This window comes from Chanodichthys erythropterus, chromosome 12 (genome assembly GCF_024489055.1).
Source record: "Chanodichthys erythropterus isolate Z2021 chromosome 12, ASM2448905v1, whole genome shotgun sequence".
NCBI lineage: Eukaryota > Metazoa > Chordata > Actinopteri > Cypriniformes > Xenocyprididae > Chanodichthys > Chanodichthys erythropterus.
In genome coordinates this window covers 14,460,591-14,485,817 of record NC_090232.1, presented here as the reverse complement: position 1 = coordinate 14,485,817, position 25,227 = coordinate 14,460,591, and the positions used below count along the sequence as shown (strand labels likewise).

At 39.1% G+C, this 25,227-nt stretch overlaps 1 protein-coding gene across 3 annotated transcripts in view; it reads left to right on the top strand.

Moving 5' to 3' along the window:
- Window positions 1-5,798: 5,798 nt before the first annotated feature.
- The window catches only part of dlc1 (DLC1 Rho GTPase activating protein), a 149,772-nt gene continuing 130,343 nt past the window's right edge, over window positions 5,799-25,227 (top strand). Inside the window, exons 1-2 of one of the 3 annotated variants that reach the window (XM_067402848.1) lie at window positions 5,799-6,829; window positions 9,414-10,872. In XM_067402848.1, coding sequence (XP_067258949.1) covers window positions 9,490-10,872 — 1,383 coding nt within the window. In that variant the 5' untranslated portion in view covers window positions 5,799-6,829; window positions 9,414-9,489. Of the gene's footprint in view, window positions 7,456-9,413; window positions 10,873-11,284; window positions 11,383-25,227 lie in introns of those variants that run through there. The other 2 variants (XM_067402847.1, XM_067402849.1) reach the window with 2 other exon arrangements.

The window sequence follows — 25,227 nt, the reverse complement described above, 5'->3', positions numbered from 1 at the left end:
CAGAACTGTAATTGTAAAGGCAGAGAAAAGCCCAGTGCTTAACCCAATGCTTTGTCGAAGGCCCAAGTGTGTGTGTTTGGGGGTCAGCCATGACCAGAGATCGTGGGAACAGGATATGGTGGTTATTGCATATAGTTGTGGTCCTGATCTCTAGGCTCAAGCAATCAATTTAAAGCTCAATGTAGGGGTCCATGTTGCCAAAGAACACACTGGTAAGCTCTGGGTTCGACTCATCTCCCTGGTCAAGCTTTGCTTTCATGTCTGCCCACTGTTGTTTATCTATTTGAAGATTTCCATCTTAATTAAATACTGAGTTGGAAGCTTAACATACAAAACAAACTTAACATACAAAACACACAGTTAGATATTACTATGCATATAATGCAGCTTCAGCACCAAACCATAAATTTGTTGTGTAGCTCATGCTATACTGTACTTGATTTATGTTATCATTAATTTTATTATTATAAAATTATTTTATTTTTAATTATTATTAAAATCAGAATTATATATATATTTTTAACCAAAACCATTAATTAAAAAAACAGAAAAAAATGTAGAAATACAAAATCTTATATTTTTATATGAAAAGATGGAGTCTTTACGTATGTAAATTTGTTATTATGTATTGATACTTTTTTTATTACTTTTTTTTTTTTTTTAATGAAACTGACATCATTAATTACATACTACTTAATCTCTTCACTGCCTTAAAATTTAAATGCCTAACATTTTTATTTTAAATTAAAATATTACATTTCCATTTTATAGATTTAACAAAATCAAAAATCTGGATCATGATTATTATTTTTATTATTATTATGATAGTATAATCATCAAGATTCCCTTGTAAACCAAACTTTAAAAATTTGAGAAAATAAAATCTGTTATTTATAACTGCATTTAGTTTAATATATATGAGTTTACATATGCAATTTAGTCATAAATACATATCTATTTTTTTTTTTTATTATTAAATTGAAGACATTAATTTGTTGCTAGATTCTAATTAATCCTGCCTTTAATATTTTTATTTTAAAATTAAAATGTCAATTTCTGTTTTTTAGGGTTTAACAAAATCAAAATCGGAATTTTCTTCTTATTATTATTATTATTCTTGGTCTGGAATTGTAATCAGAAAACTCACGTTTGCAAATACTTTCGATGGATATGCACAGTTGTACCTGATCTACTTCCTCCCACTTTCCATGCAAATGATGAAACCATTTGTCTCCCATCTCAGTAAGTAGTTGTCTGACATTTGCATCAGATTTGAAGTTGACAACTTTTTCACTTTCCCCTTCAAGAGAGCGAAACTTTCCAGCAGCCCCACGTGGCCACCTCAAGTTAAACTGACCATCCACCAATAATAAACTATACAACACAGGAATGTGGGAGCATTTCCTGTGGACACATAAGCAATGCTTATGGAGCATAGGGCAGACCAGATGGGACTTCTGAGTACTTCATGAATGGCTCATTCTTTATCCAGAGTCATGTGACTAATGATGCTGTTATTTGAGAGCGGAACTCTCATGGTCCTAAATGGGCATGCTTCCGCTCTGGAGGAGCGAGTGTGGGTGTGTTTCAGTATTTTGTAGCAAAGATGACAGGTCCTGCATATATACACACCATTTTCTATTACTCATAGTTAAATAACAGTATAGCTTAACCTCAAATGATGAATATGGCTGAGAGCAGCAATTTTTTATAATATGCATGAGCTGTTCATGTATCAAGGTATTATGATTTTCAAAGTTTTAGGAAATAACTGTTCATTTTGGTCAGAACACAAAATTGCATAGTGAAGCTGAATATTGTAAATGTAATTAGTGGAGAAACTGAGTCACACATGCACATGTTGGGTTTCCATATTTTTGGGGGGACATTCCATGGACATAATCATTTTTATACTGTACAAACTGTATATTCTATCCCTTAACTCTACCTTTACCCCTAAACCTATACCCATCATAGAAAACGGTATGTATTTTTACATTTTAAAAACATCACTTATAAGCTGCTGCATCTTTTTTTTTCTCATGGGGACCAAAAATGTCCCGACAAGTACAATGATTTCAGATATTGCCAATTTTGTGGGGATATTTTGTCCCCATAACGTAGTGTATACCTGAACACACACACACACACACACACATAAAACCAACTATTCCTGGTCTTTTAAACGGTCACAGCCTGATCTAGACCTACTTTGTGTTGTTATGAGTTCATGTGATGTTTGGCCTCTGGTTAGAGGAGCAGGAATAGCAGAGGTTAAGAGCAGTTAGAAATAGGACACTACAGTTTTCCCATGAAAAACTCCTTCAAACAACCTCCCACACACACCACACACAAGGCTTCTATCTGGGAGCTTGTGAGTGTGTTCAAAATCAATTTGCTTAACTATCATGGAGTGAGTGAAAGGATGGTTTTGGCTATACAAACAGAAGGCCATGTGACAGATAGCATGTTTGTCCGTTCGTGGGTTTGCTTTTCAGTTTTAACCGTTGTGTCAGTTCATAGCAGTATCATTCCATATGTGCAGCATATCTTATGTCCACAGAAAGTCGGTTTGAATTGGATGGACAAAAAGAATATAACAGAGATATAAAGGAAGATGATATTTCGTTCTTTCTATTTTGTTTTACAGCAAAAACAGTAATGAAATTAAATAACTTTTAAAAATATATTTTAAAATAAGGATGTAATTCATTCCAGTGATGGCAAAGCTGAATTTTCAACAGCCATTATTAGTCTTCAGTGTCACATGATCCTTAAGAAATCTGTCTAATTTGTGGTTTTCAGGGTTCTTTGATGAGTAGAAATTTCAAAAGAATAGCATTAGACATTACATATCTAAAGTACTATTAATATTGTTATTAATAATATTAATATATAACTCATGTAACTCATATTATTTGACTGCTTAGAAGTTTTTTGTTTTCGGTTGCATTTCCATAGGCATAATTTGCAGTGGAGACGGGTGCAACATGTCCCCAACATTTTTTATCAAAGTAATTTTTTTTCCTCACCACTTTTTGAAAGCCCCTAAAAAATGGTTTATATGGTGAGCTGAGTTATTGGCTATATTGAATGATCACAAATGGGATTTCTATTCAAAAAACAATGTCATTTTATTTTGACAAGGAATCAGTTTTCTTGCTGTGAAATATGAATATTATGCAAAGGAAAGTGTTTAGATATAAACTTATGCTGTGTATAATACATCATATCATGAATAAGATAAATGAGCATCAATATATGAATCACTCACTCAGAATGTGGACAATTTGTGGCCTGGGTTTCCATGTATTATATATATATATATATATATATATATATATATATATATATATATATATATATATATATATATATATATATATATATATATATATATATATATATATATATATATATATATATAATATTGTTGCATGTGGGGCAGACACAAATCATGTAGTTCAAGTTTAAAGGTGCCCTAGAACTTTTTTTAAAAAGATGTAATATAAGTCTAAGGTGTCCCCTGAATGTGTCTGTGAAGTTTCAGCTCAAAATACCCCATATATTTTTTTATTCATTTTTTTAACTGCCTATTTTGGGGCATCATTATAAATGAGCCGATTCAGGGTGTGTGGCCCTTAAAATCTGGTGCTCCACGGCCCAAGAGCTCGCGCTTGCCTTAAACAACATAAAAAAAAAGTTCAAACAGCTAATATAACCCGCGAAATGGTTCTTTACAAAGTGTTCGTCATGCAGCATGTCTAATCGCGTTAGTACAGTGTTTATTTGAATGTTTACATTTGATTCTGAATTAGTTTGATGGTGTTCGTGGCTAAAGCTAACATTACACACTGTTGGAGAGATTTATAAAGAATAAAGTTGTGTTTATGAATTATACAGACTGCAAGTGTTTAAAAATGAAAACAGCGATGGCTCTTGTCTCCGTGAATACAGTAAGAAACGATGGTAACTTAAACCACATTCAACAGTACATTAGCAACATGCTAACGAAACATTTAGAAAGACAATTTACAAATATCACTAAAAATATCATGTTGTCATGAATCATGTCAGTTACTATTGCTCCATCTGCCATTTTTCGCTATTGTTCTTGGTTGCTTACCTAGTCTGATGATTCAGCTCTGCACATCCAGACATGTAATCCCTTTCATAATATTTGGAACATGGGCTGGCATATGCAAATATTGGGGCGTACACCCCGACTGTTACGTAACAGTCAGTGTTATGTTGAGATTCGCCTGTTCTTCGGAGGTCTTTTAAACAAATGAGATTTATATAAGAAGGAGGAAACAAGGGAGTTTGAGACTCACTGTATGTCATTTCTATGTACTGAACTCTTGTTATTTAACTATGCCAAGGTAAATTCAATTTTTGAATCAAGGGCACCTTTAACCAAAACTTAAAATTCTGACATCATTTACTCACCCTCATGTCATTCTAAACCTGTTTGTGGAACATAAAAGAAGATATTTTGAGAAGTGCAGAAGAAAGTAAGTCTCACAGGTTTGGAACCATATGAGAGTGAGTACATTATGACAGATTCCCCCCCACCCCCTTTAAATCATAACATTAACATTAAGTCACAATAGTAACATTAGTTTCTTCTTTGTCTTGCCAAGATTAATTTGCATATGGGTCACACTTTTCTCAAGTGTGTTTTGTTGCTGGACACACTCATGTCACCAACAATCATTGCAGGAAATTGCCAATAACTCTCATTGAAAGAGAATAACTTCCGGTGGCTTAAATGGCTGTCAGTGTGAACAACCTTTCACTTTGTATGGGTTCCAGGTCCTTTCCCTTTAAACAACAGATCAAAAGTAACAGAGAGAGGGTGACCATCAAGAAACATGTCTATATTAGGCAATGAATAGCCAACTCACACACTGAAATGCACTGTACCTTGTTTTTCTTTGAAGCTGCCCAAGAACAAGCAAGCCACTGTCAAAGAGTTTTGACATGGCCCTTTTCCAGGATATGTAGAAAAATGTCCCCCAAGCAATTCAAGCTATAACAGTTCTAGTGATTTGATCAAGACCTCTTCAAAATCATTAATACTGACAATATTATTATTATTATTAATATTATTATTATTATTATTATTATTATTATTATTATTATTGTTGTTGTTGTTGTTGTTGTTGTTGTTGTTAATTATTTTTATTTTAGAAAGTACTTGAGTAAAGGATGTTTCTATATAAATATATTAAGAAGAAAAATAGTAATTTTATATTAAGTCTATAATAATTTTATAATATTAACAACAACAACAACAACAACAACATAATAATAATAACAATAATAATAATAATAAAACTATAATTGTAATAATTATTTTATCAATATTTTTAAAGTATTTGTCTAAGGATGTTTGAGCTCATTATTATTATTATTATTATTATTAATTTAAGAAAGTACTTGTAAAGTATGTTTCTGCTAAATATAATAAGAAGAAAAAATTTAATTTTAATTAAGTCTATAATAATAATAATAATAAACAAACTATAATAACAGTAATAATTATTTTATCAACATTTTTAAGTATTTGTGTAAGGATGTTTGGTCCAATAATAATAATACTTATTATTATTATAATTATTATTATTATTATTATTATTATTATTATTATTATTGGCGTTTAAGTGTTTGGATAAGAATGCTTGAGCTGTTGCGTTATAAAGTTGCGTTATCAGAAATGAGTGCCAAAGCATAACTGCAATCTGACTTGGCCCTCTGACTCAAACCTTTACACAGCAGCCTGTCTGCTTCTAATCAAAACCGGAGAGTGCTTTTCCCAGCTAACACAATGACACACAGAGAGAGAGAGGCGTGGAAAGAGTGTATGTGTGTGTCTCTGTGTGTGGATGTCTGTGAGAGGAAAGGGAATGTGGCATGCCGATTTTATAGGAAGAATTAAATGTTATGAACAGCACGAAAATCGAGAGGGGGGAAAAGAAAAGCAGAGAGAGAGAGAGAAAGTAAAGAGCAAGAAAAGTATACAACTGTCAGTTTCCAGACGAACTGCACATTAGAGAGGATATGAAGAGCCTGGTTTCTAAAAAGAGAATTTGAGAAAGCAAGAGAGAAAGAGAAACAGTGACTTAAGACTGTCAAAAACAAAAAGAACAGTCATCCCAAGCAAAGACTTCTAATACTGTCAAGATGACAACACGCTCTCCACGTTTCAAGCTCCACGCGTCTCTGTTTTCTTCTCCTCCTCCTTGTTTCTTCCAGGGAGAAAAAGCTCCAACAGGAACTGACCAAGATCAGTGATCGCTCCAGACGTCTGGCGAGAGATTGGTGGAAGTGAATGGCTTTCTCCTCCCTCTTGTGGGGTTCTTGCATCATCTCTCCAACCGCTTCACTGACGGAAAAGCGCAAATTGGTTGCTGAACCAATTAGGGACGCTTATTGTAGAGGAGCTCTGCCGTTCTGACAGCTGAACATTTGATATATCAACAGAACTGAAGTAGTAGTCTAGAGGCTTCAAACTTGGATTCATTTATATCTCACCTTGGAGAATTATTTAATACAGAGTGTATTTTTCTGTAGGTCCCTGTAATAGACCTCTTCAGTGCTGGAATTGTGTTTGATTGCATTGCATTGGACCATAGAGAAGTTGTTGACCCCTGGAGACACATGACCTTGACGTCCTGGCTGGCTTGAGAACAGAGCTAGCTGTGTCAGAGGGTGAGCTCACCACACGACGGGGAGAGTGGGTAACTGGCCGCTCCATCGCCACAGACGAACCATACCAACACGGAGTGACACAAGGCCAGAGGAGAACAAAAGGAGAATCATCCAGGTACTAATGCTTAGACTGTCCGTCTGCTTATGAACCTCTTTAAAAACTGTGATGTTTTCATTGTTTATATACAAATTATGACATTTAGTTATTCTAGCAGGCACTACAAACTAATACTGAGACTTAGACATTACCAAACATGCACAAAAAGTAAGTTCAGGATGTCAGTGACGTGAGCAACTAAGGATTATCTTTCTTTACGACAAGATAACTGTCTTTATCGAAAACGAATAATCCACGAAAGCGCTTGCCAAAGGAAACCGAGCTCTGTCAGGCTGGACTTCACAACCAGATGTTCCATAGAGGGAGTAACTTCTGGCCAGATGTGAGAGGAATGTCCTGGTTAGGACCTTCACTGAACGCTCGCCACTAACCGCTGACTTCACATAGACGTCATGAAGATCTATCAGACCGAAGGGACTACAAGAGCTTCTGCCATTTCACCACGCTGTGTGGTTTCCCCCAACGGTCTTTTATTACTTCTGGTCTCATTTTAAAAAGAAGTCAGTCCTTGGCGGCTAATCACTGAAGAATGACTTGTGCAAAATGTAGAGAAGTATTACTGTACTTTTGAGTGGGTGGAGGGTCTGGTGAAATGCTTGGCTGACTCAACGTTTGGCGCAAGGGTAAATGTGATTCGGTTATTTTTTTCTCTTCATGATTCATGCAGCTGTTTTATAAATATGTGATATATATATATATATATATATATATATATATATATATATATATATATATATATATATTACAGTCAAACCAAAATTTATTCAGTCACCTTGAATATTTCATTCATTAATACAGTTTATTCACTATAGTTTTTAAAAAAAATGGTAATAAAACATGACAAGATCTCTGAGTTAAACTGTGTCAGAAAAAAAATAATGTCCACCAAAATCCACCAATCTTAATTATGTCAGATAACACTTAAGCAAAACATGGTCAGGCCAAAGTGTCTGAATGGGCAAATTTTTGGTTCCAAATTTTCATAAATTTTACTGGTAGTCCACTGTATGAAGAATTTTTCAGTATAATATGTCATCGTTTACTTTATTTTGCTATCCTCACTTACATAAATTAACTATTGTTTCTTGTGCTCACTAGTAAAAATCTATCAAAAATATCAAAAACGTCTGAATAATTTTTGGTTTGACTTTGGTTTGATATATTAGGGGGGTAACTATACTCGTATTCGTACCGAACCGTTTCGGTACGGTGCACATGTGTAGCTACCGAATGCATTACATTGCAACATTAAGGTCTGTTAATCGCAATAAGCTCTGTGTTTTGTTATTTTCGATAAAAAACCAAGTGTCATCCTTCAACTTCTGTCCACAAAATAATGAAATTCAAACAAATAATGCCGTTTTGACGCGCTTTGATGTGGCGTGACAGATATCTGTCGCCTCAGTTCAACCGGCAGCGCTGAGCGCGAGTGAACGCGATCATCTCTTCCTCTTTAATAGCCTAGTTACAGAATTGGCTAAACATGAATGAACGTCTAAAGGTATGTTGAAAGATACAATACAACTTACTGAAACGGTCATATTTCTTGTAATCGCTCAATCAGTGTTTTAACGATGGAAAGACATCAATAAAACAGCGTGTAAACAATAAGCTATTTCACGTAGCATTTACCTCAGAAGAGCCATTCAGTGGCCACAGCTTGTTAGTTCGCCAGAGAAATTAACTCTTTCGTTTATGCACTGTATTAGCCCATATATTCATCTGTCAATGACAGCCACTGTGTATAAATGATTATATTTCAACAAATTGGAGTAAAACTTAATTGTATAATTAGATTTTGAAGTTAATGCAAAACCTGCCTTATGTGCAGCTTACAGGTTTGCATACAATTTGTTATTTGAGTGTTGATTATTATATCAATCAATCAATCAATAAATAAATAGCGATTGAATTTAGGCTGATAGTTTGGGCTCTGTTGTTAACCTTTAATATTATAGTAGCCTAATGTTCAAGTAAGGGCTCCCTACACAGTTTAGGAGAGAGTTAGCAGAGATAATTTTTATATCCTTAAGAAACTTTTAGTTATAATTTAATTTAATATATTTAAAGACAGAGACACAATTTGTTCAGTAAACTACTGTTTAACAACAACAACAACAACAACAAAATAAATTTTATAAATGTATATATATATATATTATATTATAAATATTTATTTATTTTATTTTTTCTCCCCACCTGCTGTACCGAGGTAAGTACCGAACCGTGAGTTTTGTGTACCGTTACACCACTAATGTATATATTACTCTGTGTAATAATAATAATAATAATAATTTCTGTAAGTATCCAAAGCCAAAAGCTGTGAACACTTCAATGTTGGTTAGTTAAACTTGGTTCTTCAAAAATAAATGTATTTATAATGTTCTCAAGGTTTGTGGCATATTAAATTGTCAATGCACTTTGCAGTATTACATAGAACAGACTCTTCAGTCTAAACAACTTTAAGAGCACTTGAGATGTCAATAGCATTCATAACATGTGGCATTTTCATTTCTCTCAGTGTTTGACAATGAAGTAAGAAACTCTCTCTCAGTCTCTCTCTCTCTCTCTCTCTCTGCAGCAGGACCTGTATCTGGTTTTGTGCTTTCCGTGGGCCGTAATAATAAGGCTCTATGGGCTAGCAGAGGGATCTGGCCATGCCTGTTGCCGTTCGTGAGAGAAGCTGGGAGGATCATGTGACCCCACGCACAGGATTACAGTACAGCTATGATGACCTAGACTTGGTCTGCTGTCATGTGCGGTACCAACGTGGCAGGTGTGCCTCGATGCCTGAGTGTGGTCCGCACCAGACTTGGACTTTATCCTGCCCTGAAAATGATACTGGAGATGAAATGAGAAGGATTGAGAGAATAGTGCAGAAGTTTCAGGGTGGATCTCAACCTAACTGTGATGGTGCAAAGGGCCGATCGTTGATGCCTGGAGACACTGTCAATGAGACGGCACAGCACAAGAGTGACCAAGATAGCAGGCTACCTTCAGACAACGTGGCAGATCAAGATGAATTGCAGTGTTCTGCTTCGGGAAATTTGCAAGCTCACAATGGTCATCCAGATAATAAGGAACTAAACAAGGATAAAGTATGTGCTCCACATAGCCTGACACTTTCTGTGCCTACTACCACAGTATTGGTTCAAATGGAGGAAGCGGATGATTTATCAAATGTGTTGAAGGACAGTATCTCCTTAAACAACTCTGTCAAAGTTGACTGTTCTGAACTGCTTTATCCCAAAAGTGGAACTTCTGTAGAAAATACAGAATCGTTGATGAAGGTCACTGTGAGTAGTCAGATGTTACGTGTCACAAGCGGGATCACAGATATTACAAATAAACCTCCCACCTCTGACTCACAACAGAAATCTGCAGATAAACACATTATTGAGGAAGGGCAATGTTGTGAAACGTCTGAACAGACTATATTAACATCTGGCAAAGTTGAATGCTCATACACGGATGAAACTACGATCCCAAACTTTTTATCATCATCAACTTCTCAAGAAACTCATCACATTCCAGAAGCTAGCTTAGATGCTAATAAAGCAAGTCTAGTGTGCAAACATCACATAGTGACTCAAGGTCTACAAGACAATGAAAATCAGGAGGGCCATGGCATTTTAAAAAGTTTTGATCATGTGATGTTAAAAGTTGGAAGTTTTAAAACATCTGCTTGTGAAACTTCTCAACCGGAACCATCTGGAAAAATTGACACCATGGAAACATGGCATGATTGTTCCTCAAAACTCCAGACCATCCATGAGGGGTCTTTTCCCGAATCAGGAGATGATGCTTCTACTCAAATATCAGCAGAGATGCCAGAACATTCAGCATTTACAGACTTAAACGCCAATAACTGTGAGAATTCAGATGATCAAAACTCAAGGCTAAAGGAGCCAGCTAGAGGAGAACCTCAACCTGAGGGACTCTATGAGGAACATCAGGCAAATCAAAATACAAATTCAGCTAAAGACCCTGAGATTGTCCCAAAAGCGGAAATTCCCCTTGTCAAGCTTCGTACAAGGAAGGTAAGATGTTTTACATATACGTTATTTTGTGAATTAACAATAATGTACAGGTATGATTTTGATTGGACTGAAATAGTCAGCATCTTTAAATTATGTACAGTTTATGACAGGGTTCAATAACTTTTCCATTCAGTTTTATTTATACTCAAGGGAAATAAAAAGAAGAGCAGTGATGAAAAAATGTGCTTTTTGCCCATGAGATTGTTTCCATTGTGTATCATGCTTATGAAGGTCATCAGTCAGTCAGTAAGGGGAATTCTGGGGAAATTTCCACACAAATTTTCTGTAACAAAGCAATTAAGCATGCAAATAAATTATATTTTATGCATCACAAGATTTCAATTAGTTTCATATTAAACACTGCATTGACTGTGTTTCTTATTTATTTATTTATTCTCGGGTATGTTTGCAGTTTTTATTATAGAGGCCATATAGAGAGCAGACCCGGAGTTATGAGGGTGGAAGACAGTGGGAATGGGATCAGGCTTGATTCAAACCTGCATCTCCCACGTGAGCACCACAGCTCATACTGTACTGTAGTTATGTTTTTTTCAAAACTCCAAACTCCAAAAAGTGTTAAACTTTGGAGTGCAGTTCAATCAACACATTTGTGTTACAAACAGGATTGGTAACACAAATGATGTGTTGTAGCTTGTTGAAGAGATGTGTGCCATTATTTTTCTAAGTTATCAGACTTATGATTTTCACCTGAATCTCACCTATAAAAGAGGTGAAAAAAAAAATTGTGTAGACTTACAGTGAAAAGTCACTTCAGTCAGTGAGCAACCTAGTAACACCTTATCAACCACATAGCAATGCCATGTTATACAGTATATTTAAGAAAGACATTGTTATATTTATATATAGTATAAAGTTTTCACATGCAGAGTAAGCACTTTTTTTGTGCAGAAAATGTATTGTTTGTCTGAGGTCCTTTAGGTGTTTTAATATTTTTGAAATTATCCTCATCAAGGCTGCATTTGTTTGGTCAAAAAACAGTAAAAACAGTAATATTATGAAATATTATTAAAATTTAAAATAACTGTTTTTTTTTTTTTTATATGTGAATATATTTAATTTTTAATATTTCTGTAATGGTGTTTTATTTTTTTTTATTTTATTTTTTTTAGCGACCATTACTCCAGTCTTCAATGTCACATGATCCTTCAGGTATCATTCTAATATGCTGATTTGGTGCTTAAGAAACTTTTTATTATTATTATTATTATTATTATTATTATTATCCATGTTGAGAACAGTTTTGCTGCTTAATATTTTTGTGGAAACCCTGATTATTATTTTTTTTTCAGGACACTTTGATGAATAGAAAGTTCATAAGAACATTACTTATTTGAATTTGATTTTTTTATGTAACATTTTTTGTCACTTTTGATCAATTTAATCCATCCTTGCTGAATAAAAGTAGTAATTGCTTTCAATAATAAAAAAAAATAAATAAATATTATTATTGTTCTGTGCACAGCACACATCTCTTTATGAGTGGCCAGTATGCATGCTGGCTTTTATTTTTAGCTGCTTACAAACCAGTTCCAGCATGTTTCTTCTACAGACGCTTTCTTCCTTCTCCATGTTTGTTCTTGCTTGTATACACAGTTCTGATTAAAAGCATTTATATAGCGCCATGCTTTTCAAACACCACATCCTAAATCACTATGCCAGCTCACTGCCACGCCCTTTTGAAAGCAATGGCATCACTGCAACTTACATCCTTGGCCATGGGCATCTGTGGAATGTTCCACGGTCCAAGAAACTGGCGTCACAAGAGACCTAAAAGGGCACAAGTATGTTCGAGAATGTGTAGTCATTGTGTGTCTGCTGATGTGTGACAGGTGTACTATGTGTAATCTGTTGTGGGTGTGCTTGTATGCATATATATTTTTACCTTTATGTGTTTACGTAGTTGATTGACAGCAACCCGCCTTGCCAACCTCGGTCCCTTAGGTAAAGTCTCTCATAGCTTTCTGTGTTTATTCATCCTTGCCCTATTCCACAAGACCCTGGAGGCGTCGTCCAAAACACAGTTATTATTTATACAGCAGGATCCATTAGACAGGAACCAGCCCAAGCAAAACACGCCATGCTGTGTAATTGTCATTTATTTGTGAGGCTGAAATCCAGGGCTGGTGGCTGGAGTTCTTGTGGGGATTTGTGTTTGTTACGGAGCACTGGAGTGAATGCTAGCCATTTAAGGACTTGAACGACTCTTTTCTACTGCTAATGGAGACGTGGACTATTATAAATTCAAGGACATAGTGAGAAACATGATTCTAGAGTGTGGGAGTTTTTGTTTGACATACGAGTACAGAAGGAATCCTGCTTATTCCAATTATCTCTTTATGAATGAGCAATAAAATTAGCAAAGGATTGTATTAGTAATGTAGATGAAGAGATAGATGCTCATTTGGTTATTCTCTGAACAACACAGCAGTCTCGATTATGGGGATAATATGACCAATGCTAACTGAAGTATTTCTCTTTTCATGCATGATGCTGCTCACACGCAGACACTCTGAATGTGCTGGATTGTGTCAGTCGGGGGATTTATCAGGGAGTTGAAGTATGAATCTGGGCTTCATGGTGGATTTGAGATTCTTGGAAACATTTAAGTGGCACTAACACAGTGACTGTTTCAAAAATCACTCCCCATATTGAGCAATTGTCTGGAGATCACATTCTCTCACTCTTCGTGTTTGTGCACTTGTGAATGTGTGCATGAATTTGTGCATTCAAATCTTTGGATAGACAGAGAATCGATTTGAGTCACGATTCATAGGTTTTCGTTTTCCGATTCAGGTACGATTTAGAATGATTCGATCTGATTCACAATGAGATTTAATTCGATTTTGATTAGTATTTTTTATGCAGAATATTATTTGATACATTCAGTTTTCTCAACTTCTCACGCAAATATAGAATCATTCTACATCACAAGCGATGCCACTGAATGACTGCATCAAACAAGAAGCTAAAGCTTTACTGCTGGAATTGTTTGCTATTTGGGCCACCGTTGCAACTGTTTTAAATATGTTAATCTTCGAGAAAACAGACATTTTGTTGAATTACTGGTCACTCAGTACATTTACAAACTCAGCACTGACCTGGCTCAAGAGTGATGGTTTGTTAAGAGATTCACTCATAAACAAATCACTACTGAGTCATTCTACCACTCAAAAAGGAGATATTTAGCACTATTTTCTTCAGTGGTATGTTCACAGAACATAGCATATCCGCAGTATATAGCACATGCTAAGCTGTCAGAGAGTCTGTGTGTTGGTGCCATGATGCTAGACATCAGTGCATGTGATATGTGACACAGATTTAAAGGGATAGTTCACCCAAAAATGAAAATTTGATGTTTATCTGCTTACCCCCAGGGCATCCAAGATGATGACTTTTTTTCTTCAGTCGAAAGCAAATTATGATTTTTAACTGCAACCGCTGCCGTCTGTCAGTCAAATAATAGCAGTGATTGGGAACTTGAACAATAAGAGTCGAAAAATCTTCCATAGACAAATCCAAATTAAACCCTGCGGCTCGTGACGACACATTGATGTCCTAAGACACGAAACGATCGGTTTGTGCGAGAAACCGAACAGTATTTATATAATTTTTTACCTCTAATACACCACTATGTCCAACTGCGTTCAGCTTCCGGCTAGTGAGGTCGGATCGCGCTCTGACAACGGAAGTGATGTCTCGCGCTCATTGAAGTATGTGGGCGAGACATCACTTCCGTCAACAGAACGCGTTTTTTGACCTCACTAACAGGAAGCTGAACGAAGTTGGACATAGTGGTGTATTAGAGGTAAAAATTATATAAATAATGTTCGGTTTCTTACACAAACCGATCATTTCGTTTCTTAGGACATTAATGTGTCGTCACGAGCCGCAGGTTTTAATTTTGATTTGTCTAAGCAAGTTTTATTTACTGTTATAGTTGAAGTTCCCATCCACTGCTATTATTTGACTGACAGAGGGCAGCGGTTGCAGTTAAAAATCATAATTTGCGTTCGACTGAAGAAAAAAAGTCACCTACATCTTGGATGCCCTGGGGGTAAGCAGATAAACATCAAATTTTCATTTTTGGGTGAACTATCCCTTTAATCTCCATGTATGTGCTTTACAACAAGGCTGTGGTTTTGTATTGTTAGAGTTCTTAGATACCGCATATGTGTATGTGCGTGCATGTGTGAAATTCTAATAATGTTTCTTATAAAAAAGGCTTATATATCACTTTTTACTCACCCTTAGAGACAAAAGGATAATTAAATTGTGCAAAGGTACAGTAATTACTATTATACAGATATTAATGATGAAGATCAATCTCATAATTAGCTCCCAGATGAATACTGCTGATTTGGCCTCAAGATGCACAAAGTTTCTAGAGCAGCCCTGTTGAACATACAGTATTTCACTTTGGCGTCGCTAGTTACTGAGCAAGCTGTTAACCAGCAAAACTGATGAAGCAGTGGACCAGCATGGACTTTTTAGTGATGTTTATTGATCAAGAAAGTGCTAGTTAAACTAGTTAGTTCACAATTTCATCATTTACTCGCCTTCATGCATGTGTTTTTTTTCTTCTGTGGAATACAAATGAAGATATACTGTAAGTGTGTGTTTTTGGGTCATCAGTGGGTTCCAACATTGTTTGGGACCCAAATGACTTTCCTTCCGTGGACAAAAACAGCAATAATGTGAAAAATTGTTACTAATATATATATATATATATATGTATATATGTAACAGACACGTCAGGTTCCACCTCACTTCCGTACCCACGCACCCAATCACCGGAGTACTGATCACCGCCACCTGTCACTCATCAGCACTGCAATCAACACCACTATAAAGACTCTTCACTCACACACACTCACTGTCCGGTCTCGTTTGCTATACTTCACATGTATGCTTACCTTAAGGACTCCCAACGCCATATCTACCTGCTTCAGACTTCTCCTTCAGCTCCCCTGTCTCCTACTCCTCGTGTATACCAACCTGCTTGTGTGTGTGAGTGTCTCTGCCAGCTCCTTCCACCATCTGCATCTACAAAACATATTCAGGACAGTATTAGTTTCTCTTCACCTCTCAACTTCCAATTATCTGCTCAACATCTCCCTGTGCTTTGCTGTTTTCAATAAACTTACCTGGATTGTTCTTATCTCTGCCTCCGTGTCTCTGTACCGTAACAGAAGACCGGACCATACCAACTTTACAGCATGAGCACCAACGACCCGTTCCAAGAGCTCGTGGACGCATTGCGCCGAGCACTCACACCACAGCCATCATCATCCTCAACATCATCTTCATTCACTGCGGCTGCTCCCGCACCCTCCTTCACCGCTCCTTCACCTGCATTCACCGCCAGTCCCATGGCCAAACCGGCGCCCTACTCTGGATCGGCGGAGGAATGCAGCGGATTCCTTCTTCAATGCGAACTGGTCCTGGAGATGCAGCCGCACCTCTACACAACCGACACCTCTAAAATAGCTTTCCTCATTTCGCAACTGCAAGGTAAGGCCCTACAATGGGCCGATTCTCTATGGATCCAGAAAGGACCTGTCGTCCAGTCATATTCGGCGTTCGTCTCCCACTTCCGTGAAGTCTTCGGGAAACCTCTAAAGGATTCTTCTACGGGTGAGAAACTCTATAATCTGAAACAAAGGAATCTCTATGTAAATGATTATGCCTTGCAGTTCCGAACGCTAGCCGCTACCAGCGGATGGAATGAACAAGCCCTCATCACATCTTTCCGTCAAAGACTGGAACCCAACGTGCGGCTGCATCTCGCTGCATACGAGGACTCAATGGGACTAGAACGCTTCATCCAACTCGCCATCCGCGTGGGTTCTCGTATGCAGTCGTGTCTCCTCGAGCACCAGGGCCAGTCATCCACCATCAACCTCCTCCGCCGGTCAGAACCCGTCAGCCCCCCAGAACCAGCCACCGAGCCCATGCAAGTAGACCACTCACGTCTCACCTCAAATGAAAGACAAAGAAGATTAGCTCTTAACTTATGTCTATATTGTGGATCTCCGTGGCATGTTCTCTCCACATGCCCAACCCGTCCTCCTCGGCCCGTGGTGAGTGTGATTTTTCCCTCCATTCATAAGATGAAACCACTCACAACTGTTGTAATCCTTACTGCTGCAAATACCTCTGTTCCAGTGGTGGCGCTCCTCGACTCAGGGTCTGCAGGAAACTTCATCTCCGGCGCCCTCTGTCGACAACTCAAGCTCAAGATCTCCCCGTCTCCAGTTAACTATCAAATCCACTCCATCACGGGCAAACCTCTGAGCCGTAAGCACATCCGTCATTGTGTGGGACCACTTCAACTCTGCGTGGGTGTTCTACACTCAGAAAAAATTCATCTGCTGGTTCTGGAGGAGTCCACCGCTGACGTGGTTCTAGGGCGCCCGTGGCTCGAACAACATAGCCCCAACATCTCTTGGCGCACGGGCAAAGTCCTGAAGTGGGGCGACCACTGCTTCCCAGACTGCTTCCCAACACTTCCTGTTCCAAGGTCTTCACTCTCCGAGTCTCTCTCCATGAACGCTACTTCTATTGAAAGCCCGTCGAGAAACGCTCCATGGATGTTCCCCCGGACTACTTCCCTTCAGTGACGTTTTCTGCCCGCAACGCGCCTCCAAGCTTCCTCCACACCGGCCATGGGACTGTGCCATCGATCTGCTACCGGGTGAACCAGTGCCCAGGGGACGCATCTACCCCCTGTCAATACCGGAGGAGAAGGCCATGGAGGAATACATCAAAGAGGCCCTCAACCAAGGTTACATCCGCCCGTCTACTTCCCCTGCTGCTTCAAGCTTCTTTTTTGTGGCTAAGAAGGACGGAGGCTTGAGGCCCTGCATTGATTACCGTGCCCTCAACAAAATTACAGTTAAATTCCGCTACCCGCTTCCCCTCGTCCCAGCGGCCCTGGAACATCTCCGTGGTGCCACTGTGTTCACGAAGTTGGACCTCCGCAGCGCTTACAACCTCATCCGGATACGTGAGGGGGACGAGTGGAAGACCGCCTTTGTCACGCCCACCGGACACTACGAGTATCTCGTCATGCCGTATGGCCTGGTCAACGCCCCCTCCGTATTCCAGGACTTTATACATGAGGTGCTCCGGGAGTTCCTACACAAGTTCGTTCTGGTATACATCGATGACATCCTCATCTACTCCCGGAGCTTGGCCGAACATCGCCACCACGTTGCGGAGGTCCTCCAACGACTACGACAATTCCACCTCTTCCTCAAAGCTGAAAAGTGCTCCTTTCACCAACCCTCTGTCCAGTTCCTAGGGTACGTCATAGATCACAGTGGCATCCGGATGGACGTGGGGAAGGTCTCCGCCATTCAGTCCTGGCCCACTCCATCTTCAATCAAAGAACTCCAACGCTTCCTAGGTTTCTCCAACTTCTACTGCAGATTTATCAAAAACTACAGCTCCATTGTCAGTCCACTTACCAACCTGCTCCGTAATCAGCCCAAGTCTCTGTCCTGGTCCCAGCAAGCCACCAACGCCTTCGAGACCCTGAAGAGAGCCTTCACCACCGCTCCCCTCCTCGTCCACCCCAATCCAGAGCTCCCATTCGTTGTGGAAGTGGACGCCTCCACCACCGGAGTGGGAGCGGTCCTCTCACAGCAGCAGGGGACACCAAGTAGGCTCCATCCATGCGCCTTCTTCTCCCGCAAGCTCAACCCGGCGGAGGTCAACTACGACATCGGTGACCGAGAACTCCTGGCCGTCAAGCTTGCCCTTGAGGAGTGGAGGCATTGGTTGGAGGGGGCTACTCATCCTTTCCAAGTTCTCACTGATCACAAGAACCTTGAATATCTGAAGGCTGCCAAGAGACTCAATCCGCGCCAAGCTCGCTGGGCCATGTTTTTCTCAAGGTTTAATTTCTCTATCTCCTACCGTCCTGGGTCAAAGAATACCAAAGCCGACGCCCTGTCTCGTCTCCATTCTCCTGATGAAAAGTCTGAAGTTCCTGAAACAATACTGCCGGAGTCCATCTTCGTGAACCCCATCCAGTGTTCCGAAGAAACCATTCCCTCCTCCAATGCCTCCACACGTACTCCGCCGGGTTGCCCCCAAGGCTTGCAATATGTCACACGGGCACGTCGCACTCCACTCCTGCACAATACCCACTCATCACTTGGCACTGGTCACCCGGGGGTCAATGAGACCCTCTCGTTGCTCAAACAACGCTTCTGGTGGCCCAACATGGCCAACGATGTCAGAAGGTACGTGCAGGGCTGCAGGGAGTGCGCCATCTCCAAGAGCCCACGCCATCTTCCCACCGGCAAGCTCCTACCTCTGCCCGTTCCTGAGAGACCCTGGTCACACCTGGGAGTGGACTTCGTCACAGATCTCCCGGAGTCTGACGGTAACACATGCATCCTGGTGGTGGTAGACCGCTTCTCGAAGTCCTGCCGTCTGATACCCCTGGAGGGTCTACCTACCGCCATGGCAACCGCTGAGCTAATGTTTAATCACGTCTTTCGTCATTATGGAATACCTGAAGATATAGTCTCCGACAGAGGACCCCAATTCGTCTCCCACGTCTGGAAGGCCTTCTTCTCGCTCCTGGGTGTGACCGTCAGCCTATCATCGGGATACCATCCTCAGTCGAACGGGCAGACGGAACGCAAGATCCAGGAGATTGGCCGCTTCCTGCGTACCTTCTGTCACGGCCACCAGAACTCCTGGAACCAGTACCTGGGTTGGGCCGAGTACGCACAGAACTCCCTCCGACAAGCCACAACTGGACTGACACCCTTCCAGTGCGTACTCGGCTACCAACCCCCACTGTTCCCCTGGGATGGGGAACCTTCCAACGTCCCCGCAGTCGACTACTGGTTCCGGGAGAGCGAGAGGGTTTGGGACTCAGCTCATCACCAACTGCAGAGAGCCCTGCGCAGACGCAAAATGACAGCCGACCTTCGGCGCTCCGAAGCTCCTGTGTACCAACCGGGGCAGAAGGTCTGGCTGTCCACCCGGGACATCAGGATGCATCTGCCTTGCAAGAAGCCGAGTCCCCGCTTCATTGGCCCCTTCACCATCATCCGGCAGATCAACCACGTCACCTACCGTCTCCAGCTCCCAGCACAGTACAGTAGAATCCACCCTACATACCATGTGTCACTACTTAAACCTCACCACCCTTCTGTTGTTCCCTCCACAGAACCTGACGTGGCAGCCGCCGAGCCCCCCTTCCACTCATCCTGGAGGACGGCACAGCTTACGTGGTTCATGAAATCCTTGATTCCCGGCGCCGTGGTGGTCAGCTCGAGTACCTCGTCGACTGGGAAGGCTATGGTCCCGAGGAACGCTCATGGGTCCCCAAGAATGATATCCTTGATCCTATCCTATTACAGAACTTCCATGCCAATCACCCTGACAGACCTGCCCCACGCCCGAGAGGAAGACCACCACGACGTCGGGGTCCGCGGCCCTCAGGAGCTGTAACAGACACGTCAGGTTCCACCTCACTTCCGTACCCACGCACCCAATCACCGGAGTACTGATCACCGCCACCTGTCACTCATCAGCACTGCAATCAACACCACTATAAAGACTCTTCACTCACACACTCACTGTCCGGTCTCGTTTGCTATACTTCACATGTATGCTTACCTTAAGGACTCCCAACGCCATATCTACCTGCTTCAGACGTCTCCTTCAGCTCCCCTGTCTCCTACTCCTCGTGTATACCAACCTGCTTGTGTGTGTGAGTGTCTCCGCCAGCTCCTTCCACCATCTGCATCTACAAAACATATTCAGGACAGTATTAGTTTCTCTTCACCTCTCAACTTCCAATTATCTGCTCAACATCTCCCTGTGCTTTGCTGTTTTCAATAAACTTACCTGGATTGTTCTTATCTCTGCCTCCATGTCTCTGTACCGTAACAAATATATATATATATATTTTTATATATATATATTTTTTTTTTTTTTATGTAATTGATGGCAATTTCCAGTCTTCAGTTTCACACGATCCTTCAGAATGCATACTAATATGTAGATTTGGTGCATTTCAAGTTGCATTTCTTATTATTTATTATTACACATTATTTTGTAACATTGTAAAAGTCTTTATTGTCGCATTTGACCAATTTAATGCATGTTTGCTGAATAAAAGTATTAATTTCTTTAAAAAAAAAATCTTACTGACTCTAAACTTTTGAACAGTAGTGTATACTCATGGTCAGCTATGTTAAAAGTGCTGGATAAGGGAGAAAACTGTTGATGTATGTCTTGTTTAAATGCTCTGAGGTATATTGTAGTGCCAAGCACTTTGTCCTGCAAAGCTAGGAACAATAAATAAATGTGTCAAATTAACTCAAAATGTCCAGTAGGAGAATGAAATGGGCATCTGTACTCACAATCACACTCATGCTAAGTTATTCTAGCCCCCGACAGGGTTTTTGAGGAAGTATTTTGTTGACTGTGCAGTTTTCTTTAAATGAGAAAATAGTTATAAGAGCTTATTAAACACCCCCTGTAGCTCACATGCCATTTTGATAAGCCAAATCAGGCTTAAAATATTGACTCATAATTATACTATAATTTTTCATGTTCCTAGAGCTAGAGATTTGTGCGTGTGTGTTTTAAATTAATTTACCATTCACAAACAATCAGTGTTCTGTATATACAACCAGCTGCACTGCAGTATGTTTGATTCCTTTGAACTGTGTTTTAAACTCTGTGAAAGAGGTCAAACTACCCACTAAAGGCCTCTGTGTACATAGAGCATCTGATGACCCTTGTCCCCCACTCTAATTCCTGTGTCTTTTATTTTCAATAACTCCCAATAAATGATTCAAGTGGGAACTCTAAAGCAGGCCAGGAGTTCTGAACTCTCCTCTGTTAAGAAAAGCTTTATGTCAGGGCCAACCAGCAAAACAAGATTAGAAAAGTGTGCCAGTAAGTTTCAAAAGAGGACATGTGGCTTAACATAGGAGCAATATGTCCAAAATAAGAATCCTTTGGACATATTGTGACGCTCTTCACCTGCTGCTTTCAGTGTTTATGGATGAAATCATGTCACCACATTTGGTTTAGTCTTAGTGGATTGAAAGTGTGTGTGTGTGCTTATTTTTGTGATTTATGAGGACACAAATTTGTATAATGACATGGGTATTACACTGGTATTATGATGTAAACATGAAATATGAGGACATTTCATATTTAAAATAGCTTTAATAGCCTCATATTTTAAAATAGCTTTAAAAAAATAATAAACAATGTTTCATTAAAAATGTAAAAATGCAGAATGTTTTGAAGAGAATGATGAGTCCATGGCTAACATCCATGGTATTACCGTAGATTTTGCACTTGGTATAATCATAAAACCATGTAAAGATGTATGCCATATTTTAATAAATATATTAAAGGTCCCTTTTTTCATGTTTTTTTGAAGCTTTGATTGTGTTTATAGTGTGCAATATAATATGTGTTCATGTTTCACGTGTAAAAAAACACAGTATTTTTCACATAATTTACTTATCTGTATACTGCTGTTTCCACTGTCATAAAAACTATGAAGTCCCTCCTTCAGAAATACGTAACGAGTTCTGATTGTGCCAGCGGTTCCTGTGTTGTGATTCGACAGCAGCTTAGCTTACCGGTTGTGGTCCATAAACAACGCCTTCTCCAGACAAAGAGGGAACTGCTCCATCTTTCAAGAATAATCTTTGTGCGAATCCGGCATTAAACTGATTGAGATTGAGGAAGCTGTCCTCAACAAAGTGTGCTGCACATAGTTTTACATGTCGATTATAATTTTCGGGAACCGAGTTGAACATAAATTGTAACCACTGATCTCTAAGTACAGCATCCCTGGGAAGGCCACACAAAGGTGATTGGACTGCGGGATGAAAATAACAGCGTTTCGATGACATGGCGACAAACACACTCTACAAACGCAACTCTTGGGGTGCTTCTCAATATCCCTCCTCATCTCCTCGCTCCTCCGTCCTGCATATTATGACCCGGAAAACAATGGAGCTCAGCCATCTTGAAGGACATCTCAATTCTCTAATTGCACCGCAAGGAGGCGAGGATCGAGGATCGAGGAGTGAGGAGGCTTTCTGAGGGGTTATGAGCGAGGATACACGGGTGCATCCTTTGCGGAAGTCTTTCTCCTCGAGTAACCTGACGCACGCATAAATTCTCCTCCCCCTTCTTATCTGTCACAATAATTTAAATGTATGCTTTACTTTTACAGATTAAATAAACTTTATATCTCATATATTTCAACTAGGCATCTTTCTTTATTAATATTTATTATATTTTTTTTAAATAATCAAACTTTAACAACATGTGGGTAGATCCCTCGAGCGCAGCTGATGACGCTTTGAAGTGACGCTAAAGGGAGCGAGGATTTATCATTTCACTTGATTCAATTCCTCCATCCTCTCGTCTTTTCCTTGCATCCTTACCTGGCATCCTGGAGGGGTGGAGCTAAGACGCGAGGAAAGGAAGCAAGGAAAGGAAACGAGGATGCACAAATAAGAATTGAGAAGCACCCTTGCTCTTCTCCGTGGGAACGCAACAAGACCACGCCCCCTTTTTTGTGTATTCCTGTGGGCGGAGGTTAGTCAAAAAACTGTTTTAGTGACGTCATTAAAGAAGGAAGTAAAGGGATGTAGTCCAAACTGCCCGTTTGATGTAGGCGACTTCTGTTAAATAAAATATCTCGCTTGGCATTGAACTTTGAGCTTTAAAATTTTACAGATTTTATTTATACTCTAACAACAACATTACACACTAACTAAAGTTTGAAACATGGGATCACAAAGAACGGGACCTTTAAAATATTAAACTTCCATTTTAAATTGTAACAATATTTAATAATATTACTGATTTTACTGTATTTTTGATCAAATAAATGCACCCTAGGTGAGCATAAGAGACTTCTTTCTCAAAAAAAAAAAAAAAAAAAAAAACATCTTTTGAATGGTAGTGTGTATGGTAATCGTTCAGTATGATGTATGATGTACAATGGTAAAGTATGAAGTACAGTCGTAAAATCATCTAGAATATCATAGTATTTGGTAAACGTCCAAACAATGATGGATGAAATTATGCATTTCATTTTAGATAAAAGGAGTTCTGAGTTTGCAAAATATTAAAACGAATAATGGATAACCTCACATTTGCAACAACATGCAAAAGAAGAGCGATTCTTCCACAAACTGCAACTTTACTTTTTCTTTGGTATCTGCTGTGTCTGTAGCGCTGAAGTAAGGTAAATGATTCCCCTGCGTATCCTTGAACAAACCAGCTCTCTGATTGACCTTATTCAATAATATCCAGCACAATAATTGGGATGGAAATTCTGAAGCTGTCTCTCTGTGCCTTCCCATAATACACCCAGTCTCTGTCCCACTTAAACATTGACATCTGCTCCAGTCACATGATGCAGTAATGTCATGTTCAAGACTTAGGCCAAATATCTAGCAAAATACTTCAGATACTGATGTAAATGAGTTTACCAAAGGAATGTTGTAGCTTATGCTATTTCCTGAAAATCTGTGATGAGGTTATGTTTGCAAACACAATATACATTTGGGCTTTTCTTCAGTATGCTAGGCCTATTGTTTCAGTTTTATTATGATCATTTTTCTTTTTTTTTAAACTAAAAGAATTTTATAATGTTTTCAAATGTGTATCAGTGTGTTTCTGCAGTGACATTTTTGTGGTGGCTGATCATAAGTGAATTTGTAATACTGTGAGCTAACTTTAGGCAAGTAATCATGTATTTTTGAAAGTACATGAGTCATACTAAATGAGCCGTCAGGTACTGCTGTATGAAACAATGCGTGAACGTAAATATTGTATGATGACATTTTCTATAATTTGTCATACTAATTCAAGGTACTTGCCAAGTTTTTCAATGACCAATGCTCTGTATATTTACTTTATTATAATTAAATTAATTTAGCTCAGAGTTCTTCAGCCTTGCTTCTAGAAATCCACTGCCCAGAAGTGATATAAAGATTGATGTCATTTTAATTTATTTTTGAAAGAAACTAATACTGAAACAGAATCCTTAAAATAAATATATCATTGTTTCCACATAAATATTAAGCAGCACAGCCATTTTCGACATTGATAATTATAAGAAATATTTCCAAATTAGCATATTATGAAGGATCATGTGACACTGAAGACTGGAGTAATGCATGGTTGCTGAAAATTCAGCTCTGCCATTACAGGAATAATTTTATTTTGAAGTGTATTAAAATAAAATAAAAATAAATAAATAAAAAAAACAGTTATTTAAGTTTAATCAAATAAGTACAGCCTTGGCGAGCATAAGGT